The following is an 8,785-nucleotide window of genomic DNA, read 5'->3' as shown; positions in this document are numbered from 1 at the left end:
TAGGAGGGCACTTAGGTACGTTTCTCAATAATTCTTTTATTGCGTTCGACCTATAACCAGTGAAGACGACCGAACCGGTGTGTGTGTGTGTGTGTGTACGTTATAGACGTGTCACCATCGCCGCGACGACGTAACCTTCTTCTGTACTACACTACTACTACTACTATTACTACTACTACTACTACTACTACTACTACTACTACTACTACTTCTTCTTCTTCTTCTTCTTCTTCTTCTTCTCCGTCACGTAAATTATATATTCTTGTGGTGCACGAGTAGAGTGGTCGCGGCGGTGAGAGCGCGTCGGCCATTGGCGAGGGAGGGAGTGAGGTCGCGCGCGCCGCGAGAGCCATCCGCCGCCGCTATAGTCCGTCGGTCAAGTCGAGTCAGTCAGTCTGTTATCGCGACCCGCCGCCCGACTATATACCGCAGCGCAGCACAGCGCGCGGAACAACAGCTAACGTCAATAACATAATATTATTATTTCATTATTGCCGACGACAATCGTTCAGACGATTATTTATTATTTTTTTTTTTTCGCTCGCGCGCCAAACGCAATCGTTTCTCGTATTTCACGAGCGCTGAACAACACTAACGCGCAACACCGTCGTCGACGACTGCCGTTCCTCTGCGCGCTCGTCTCGCACACGGATTATTATTAATTACAATATTCTTCGTCGACGCCGCCACCGCCGCCGTGTCACCGTCTCGCGCGCACTTTCGACGCCGCGCGTCGCTCCGAACACACGTAACGACGACGCCGCCGCCGCCGCAACAGCAGCTGCACAGCTCTCTCTCCTCTGGCGCCGCCGTCGCCGCCACCGTGTAACGCGTTTTGTTCCATCTAAACTACGATCGCAGTAAATAACCGTAATAAAAGCTAGTAATACTGTCCGTAAATCGCGGCCTACCGAAAGCCCGTCGTCGTCGGATTGATGGTCTCGCAGTGAACTGCACACTCGTCGCCGCGTTTGGTAGAGCGTAAACCGACAAGTCGACCGCGTACCAGCAGCCAGGAGCAGCCCGCGAGGTCCCACACACACGTACACGCCGCCGTCGAGATGCACAACAAAAAGGGCAAGCTGTGCACCAAGCTCACCAGCAGCTTCCTGCGCAAGTGGTGTAAGTACACACGATGTATATTATCGTTTTCTATGTTTACGTACCTACGCATAAATCGCGTCATATTTTGTACGATCGCCACGACACGGTATCTACCCTCCGACGTCCGGCGTGACGAAGGTTGTGTTTGCGTGTACGCGGCGACATTATGGCGGTGGAGACTTTGCCCACTTCTTTCCCCCCCCCCTGCCCATCACAACCTAACGCGTACACCCCGCGACGGTCGAACGGTTAGTGTGTTTGTATAGAGGTGACCGCTGCTGTACCCGCAACAACACTGTCTACATACCTGTGCCTAGTTAACCGTATAGGGTTTGTCGATCGGGTCAGTTGGTTTTATAACACGAGCACACACTCCAGATACCGGACGCACGCGCGCCGACACGGTCAACCGGCCCCGCGAAGAGAAATCTAAAGCGGCGAAGGCGGTGCACACGCGTGCGCGCCACTCCGGTATTATCGCTGCTCACCGTACATTTTATACTCGAGTGTTGTCTTCCGTATATTATTATTGTTATCGGTTGTCGGGTAGCATTAAAGTTGTTATTACATTACTGCAGTCTGCAGAGGATAGGTTAGGTTAGGCACACGTTTAAGTGATTTCCGAACGTAAATCGTACGGCCAACACGCACCCGAGTCGTACACACATACGAATCCGTCATCGCGGGTCCGAGTGCACGTGATCCGGAACGTTGCCGAAGAGCAGAACCAGGCTGCGTCGCTCGAAGTTTTCTTTACCTCTCTCTCTACCAGTCACTGTCAGTCCATCAACATTTCTCGTTCTCATCCATCCGTTCGTCTCGTTGAACCTTCCTCTGCGACACCACCGACATCGCCATATCACTCTCTCATTCTGTCTCTCTTCCTCTCCGATTAACCGATCGACGTAACCACGCACTCGTTAAGGTTCATAATAATATTATAACCGGTTTCGTCAATATTCATCTCCACGGTCCATAACCACCCTCCCGCCTGCCCGTCAGATCAAAACACGTCATAGGACTGTAAATTGCAGTCGATGCGCTTAGACGTAGCCATATGTGCATTGTTATCATTGTATCGCGATCGCGTCCAATCGGTCGGACTTTTGGCCGATTTCGTCTTCTGTCGGTTGTTACCGCGGTCGGAACGACGATACGTCATAATACAGATGAATCATAATTGACAGCGTTATTGCGGATAATCCTAGACCACAGTGTTATGCACTTAATCGCGTATATGTATATGAAATAGTAGTCCATAATAATTAGTATTATACGGTAAAAAACAACTGCAGCTGCAGCCCACCCGTATTCAGTGTAGGCGGCGGCAATGGCGACGACGAATAAGCACGATTTATATTGTTTCACATGTATAGCCTTTGTCGTCGTTGTCGCCGTCGTAACAAGCAAACGCGTTTTTCCGCCATCGCGTGCTGACGAAAAAGAACAACAACAATAACGATATGATATTAATAATTGTTTATTATTTCCTACATCCTCGCCAGAGAGGCGACACCATCCGCACAACTCGCTGTCGTAATTCGGACGATCGTATGGAGGAATGTATACGAGGAACGGTTACACTATACGAGTAGTTATCAAACCGTAAGACGTTGATCAGTTTTGTAAACGATAGCGGCGACGATCGCGCATTACAAATGGTATTGATTGGCAAACCGTAATAAAAGATATTACGTGTAACCGACTATAACCGACCGCACAACCATCGGATCCGATTTTCTCTGATCCGCCGGCACACTCTTTCCCCTCCAGATTAGAGACCGCTGCAGTCTCCTCGTCGCGCACACGAAAAAGTAAAGAAATTACACAACGCCCGTCGTACGCCCCGAGGACGACCGCCATCCATAACACGAATATGATAATAATAATATCAAGTATTATACATGTAAATGAATTATAATAATATTACCGACTAGCGCATACGACGTCACGTACCGTATAAGTACCTATATCACAAAGGTATTACCGAAGTATAGCGAGCGCGTTATACCAGTACTACCGGTATTTCGACGACCACCGCGGAGGTGAAATTTACGTAGTTTTAATAATAATAATATTATTATAACTGTGAGCACTTAAAGTTTTTTTTTTTCTTTACCCATCGACCTTCGCGGCGACGACGACGACGACGAACGTTTTTACTTACCGCCGCCGGCTCTCTCCGTCTCACTCCTCTCGCTCACTCTCTCACTATTCTTTCTATCACTCGCGCGCACGCAACGCCTTCCACGGCCGCACTTTCTCTTGCGGTCCGCTCGTCTATATAGCGTGTCCGTTCTTCGGTCCAGTCCGCGTCACAAAACGCTCTAACCGGCGTGTCGTAACGTCTCCGAGTAAACGATATAATACAGCCGCGCACACGAAGCGACGACGAAAACGCCACCACACACAATGTCGTCGTCGTGTCGTATACGTGGTTGCCGCGTGTTCGTGTTACCAGAGTAGCGTAGCCAGGATTTTTTGAACGGGGAGAAGGTTAAGGTTTAGGACGCACAGAAAGCGAATAAAAAAAAAGTCATTCAAAACATGCATTTTAATTAGAATTTATTTTGTTTATAATCTAAAACTGTTTGAATTCCATTACACATTAACCGCGCATAGTCTTCTTGTTTTTAACGCTGTAATTTACTGCAGCGGTTCCCAAACCGTGAGGCGCGGCCCTCTTGGGAGGCGCAAGTGTTTAACAGGTGAGGCGCGATATAAACACTGATATTGTACATTTTCACTATAAGCATATTAATATAGTACTATACACTAATAACAATTTTCGTTTCACACATTCGAGAGAGGCGCGATTAATTTTTTTTTTTTTATTCTTGGAGATGCGTAAACCAAAAGACTTTGGGAACCGCTGATTTATTGAATAATTAAAAATTTTAAAATAATCTACGGGATGAGGAGGGTACGACACCCAACCCCCCCCCCCCTGGCTACGCCACTGCGTGACACGTACTTGCGGTGCCGCTCTATACGTACGGCATCATCGTATTGCGTTGTGCGGTACGCGGTCAGCCGCCGCCGCTGCAGCCGTACACAACGTGCTCGCATTTCAACAACGTATGCGTATTGACGCGAAGGTACGGCTACCATGCCTGTCATCGCCGTCGTCATTGTTTTTGTTATTGTTATCGGATTGTTGTGGAGACGTGTCGCGCGCGCGGTATGTCATAAATATTGCGTCGTCGCTAAGAGTACTGCACGGTGTATCTACGCATACATCGTTATAATACTTACAACATAATAATATTATTATTTAATGCGAGTCGCCACCGCCGCCGGGACGTAATAACGTGTAAATAACGAATAATATTGTTTTCTTTTCTCCCGACCGCCGAATACCTATGGTATAGACTTGGCGGCGGCGGCGGCGGCGGATACGACCTCGACAACACAGCCGCCGTCGTGATGATGTTTTCCAATTGGAGCGCGTTCGTGCCCCAAAATCGAAATTCGTTCGAAAAGTTTGCGACGGCGATATCAGCGTCGTCTTCGTCGGTTTTCACGAACGCGCGCCAACGGTTTTTACAATCTTTTTCCTGTCGAAAATTCAACAGCCACGTAAAACGTTTACCGTCCCGTCGACGTCATTTCGCGTCCCCGGCTCGTGATTTCGTCGCGGTGAAAACGGGGCGTATCTACTTCCGCCGCAGTATCGTCGATGCACTTCCCGTGCAGCGTTGGATCTGTAGCGCGCGTGCCCTATCTGCCGTTGCGCCGTTCGACGTTATCTGTAACGTTAGTCAACAATGGCAACAACAACAAAAAAAAAAAAAACGCGATTCTACGAATTCTGCGCACGAAATCAGTGAAATGGCCGCACCTATGCACCTATAATGTGCATACCAGTCACTAGCTATACAATAGGTATGACTAAATAATGATCGTATAGATAATAATGTTGTAAAGGACGAGTATTATAGGACAAGTGACTTATTTAACATCAACCGTGTGAGTGATGCTTTTTTGGAGAGAGTGGAAGAGGGGGACAGAAAGTGTGGATCACTTTTTGTCTGTGTGCATTAGACAGCCATAGAGTGCGTATATGTTCGAAAATCGAATCAAAAGATTTTCCATTTTTAAACACTACTTTTTGAAATATTCGTCATATTGTCACATTCGATCATTTTGGTTTTCTCGCCTATGTTTCAACTCTTGCAGATTTTAAAAAATCGATGTAGTGCAAGGCAAGTCACAGTGGCTTCCAATACTTCTTTAAATTGTTTATTGTTTATTTATCGTTTTTGTATGATTTAATAAATTATAGGTTTGTTTTATTTCGGTTAGAGCGTACAACTAGATTATTATTAGTTTGTACTTGAAAAGTGTGGATTCAAAAAACACAACACATGTAGTAGAGTAATAATATAATTTATATAATATCAACACACTTAGTTATGTCATTAGTAATGAGTCGACGACGTTTAAACTTTTTTTTATTTCCAGTAAATTGTTTATAAAAAATGGCACGCGCGTCCACTAAATAGATATTATAATATACAATAATTGTGTGACGCATCACGTTGCAGTGAATACTTGTCATAGGTACTGCGCCATTCTATCATGCTGCACCGTAAAAATATAAGTCGACCGCCTCGTCCTCGAGACGGAACAATGTATTTTCGAAGCATTTGTTAAGATCTGCGTCATTCGAGACATTAAAGAGCTAAATACTCATTCGATTCGTATCCAAAATCAGCTCACTAAAAATAATGATACGATTTTCGAATGAAACAGTAAACCTTCAAACGTTCGTAGGTAAAGAAATAAAATCCCGTAACCAAACGGCAACGTGGCATACGGTGTACAAATATTATTTAGTTATTACTTATTAATATTAATATTCCACGATAATATATTACAACAACCACTCTCCCGCCTGCCCAAGAAACGTACAGTTTTAATGTCGAATTCATTTGGTAGGATTTAGATAGGCGCGTTATGTATAAGCAAGTCGAAGCCGGAAATTAAAGGAATTTACAGTTTGTCTATTATACGTATGTAACACGCGCGCGTGTGATGTGTGTATATAATACATGACGTACGTCTGCGTTCGTCTGGACGACAGTTTCAAGTTAAAATATTATACTTTACTGGAGGAACATCGTCTTCCACAACTGACCTTGTCGTGTTTGAAATAAAAAAAACATGTCTTGTCGCGGACTAAAAACGTGAGCGAGACGTGTTGATTATTTTATTTTTTCATGTCCGTTAACGAGCTCGTTGGACAAAATCGTATAGGTAAACACTCCGCACCACAATAAACGAGGAATTTATAATACGCGCTGGCCAGACGGTAGATAATGTCATTATAATATTATTATATATACGGTTCCGCCGTAAAAACATAATATTTATAACTGGGCGAGTGCGTAATAGTTTGGGGGGAACTACCGCGTTAATGGGTTGTTATCGTGTTAACACATTAGGTTCGTATACGATATTATTTTCGATTCCTGCAATTCTTCCTAGTTCCTATGTTCAACTTTAGTTAATATTGTTGTGACTCGTGACACCCATAATATTATACCTATCTCCATTATACGCATCCGATATTTCGTGATGCGTCTATGCGGTGACCAGTTTCTAAAATCGTTTTTAACGGTCATCAGAGGTGAATTTTAAGATGACGAGAATAGATAATGTACTCACGTCTTGATATTTTACCTAATACGTACTCATCAAAACAATATTGTTTGTATATATTGTCAATAGTAATTGTGTAAATTTTAATTTAACACTGATAAAATCATAATTGGTAATTTTTGTTCACCCGAGAAAGAGCACAACCCTTATTTGCTCAAAAAATATACCACCGTCCACTACGGTTGTTGTCGGCGTTTATAATCGACTACACTTAGACGCACGGCATTTGAACGTTTTTATACATAGGTATAAAATTTGTTGCGCGAAGTTTTCGCATACACACATTGTTTCATTCGGACAGGTCTCATTACGATTCCTAACATATCGTTAAGGCTTGGGATGATCAATGACTTTAACGCTCGCAAATGCCACGAGCAAAGGTACAGAAGGATTGAGGTAACTTACAAAATACTTGATTTCCATTCCGTTTTCTTAAATATCGATATTATACTATAAACTTAATAAAAAAAAAATGCATTTTTTGATCATTCAAATTACATTATGTATCCTTACGTAGACAGACTAAATAAAACTAAATTATAACTATGATGACTTTGTTAAATACTTGAAATTATTTAACATTGTAAGTACATACTAATCGCATATGATTTAACAAAATAGATAAAAACTAATTTTGACGATTTATCAACACCAATGCCCTGTCTACAATGATATAGTAATATCGAATAATACCGCATAATATGTTTATCTACTGACCTACGGTAAAAGTTGCAATGCAGTGCACGTTTTAAAGTTGTCATTAATAAAATTACCGGTTTGTAGATTTGTTTACATTTTTCTTAAAAAATATAATCATACTAAAAGCAATAAATAAATAAATAAATTATATTGTGTGTATGCTGTTGTTTTCATATCCTCAGTGACTTAGGCATAATAATTTGTATCTAATTTGTGTTCGTCAATCTTATAGTACTTAAAAAATCCATATAATGCGTCAAGCCACAAAAATATAGAATATTTATTACTTACATTAAAAACTGGTGTACCTAATGTGCGGTTTCAACTGAAGCGACACAATATTGCATTCCAAGTCACACTATATACCTGCAATAAACGCCTATTTTCAATTTAACAAAGAGTATAAGTATCTACAATTATACTAATTACAGTACCTGCCAACAATATATCCGACTTATTACGTCGTATTTCGTAGTATATAAATTGCTATATCCTCATGCACGCGCAACTAGTTCGATACTTTCTATTTGGTACCACTTACGTAGTTACAGGTTTTTGTTGAGTTATTTCTCGCACGATGCGAATTTTGGTTCAAAATATTTACGAGTGTAAATTGTTTAGCTATAAAAACGTATTTGTTTAAACCGATACGAAATCAGTATAAAGTATAGCTGCAGGTGTAAAGGTACAGTAATAATTTATTAAGAAAATAAAACGCACCAACCAAAAGATTAAATAATAAATACCATTAACATTGCATGCACATTAGTATGCTAAATGACTAAACAGTAAACATATAAACAGTATAATATTTTATTTTCTTATCAGTAGTTAATTTGTGAAATACCACATTTTTCTTCAGAACAACAATTTCGGGAATTCTTTATTCATTTTAACAAAAACCACAGCGAACAATTAAATGACTAGAAAAAAAAACCCACAGAACGAGTTAAAACTTTTTATATCGTGTGGATAAAAATGGACAATACGTATTGATAAATAGAAAATAAGACAAGTAGTTAGGTTTAAATTAAAATTAATAAACTCATGTTGCTCAGTCGTGAACACATAGATAAAGCGATTTTTTTTTCGTATGTACCTATGTCAATTCATAAGATAATATTTTTATTATACAATAATAGTATTATCGCGCCTATGTATGACAAAGTATGATAACGTGCATCTTTAAACCTAACGAAATGGACGGCAAATCTAAATGAAAAAACACGCAAGAAATACCACCAGCGCCACAAGTTCCAATACCTGAGAACAGTCCCATCGCTTTATTATATGATAATATAAACGGTGTTCGGTGTTT

General features: G+C 41.6%; 1 protein-coding gene across 1 annotated transcript in view; it reads left to right on the top strand.

The window, feature by feature from the left end:
* The first annotated feature begins 372 nt into the window (after positions 1–372).
* LOC112595724 (scavenger receptor class B member 1) overlaps positions 373–8,785 on the top strand; it is a 29,904-nt gene continuing 21,491 nt past the window's right edge. Inside the window, exon 1 of the mRNA XM_025341023.1 lies at positions 373–1,122. Coding sequence (XP_025196808.1) covers positions 1,062–1,122 — 61 coding nt within the window. The 5' untranslated portion in view covers positions 373–1,061. The remainder of the gene's footprint in view (positions 1,123–8,785) is intronic.

This window comes from Melanaphis sacchari, unplaced genomic scaffold, assembly GCF_002803265.2.
Source record: "Melanaphis sacchari strain LSU unplaced genomic scaffold, SCAv2.0 Contig29_pilon_pilon, whole genome shotgun sequence".
NCBI classification, from domain to species: Eukaryota; Metazoa; Arthropoda; class Insecta; order Hemiptera; family Aphididae; genus Melanaphis; species Melanaphis sacchari.
Note: the sequence above shows the minus strand (reverse complement) of the source record. Positions and strands in the feature narration are given on the sequence as shown.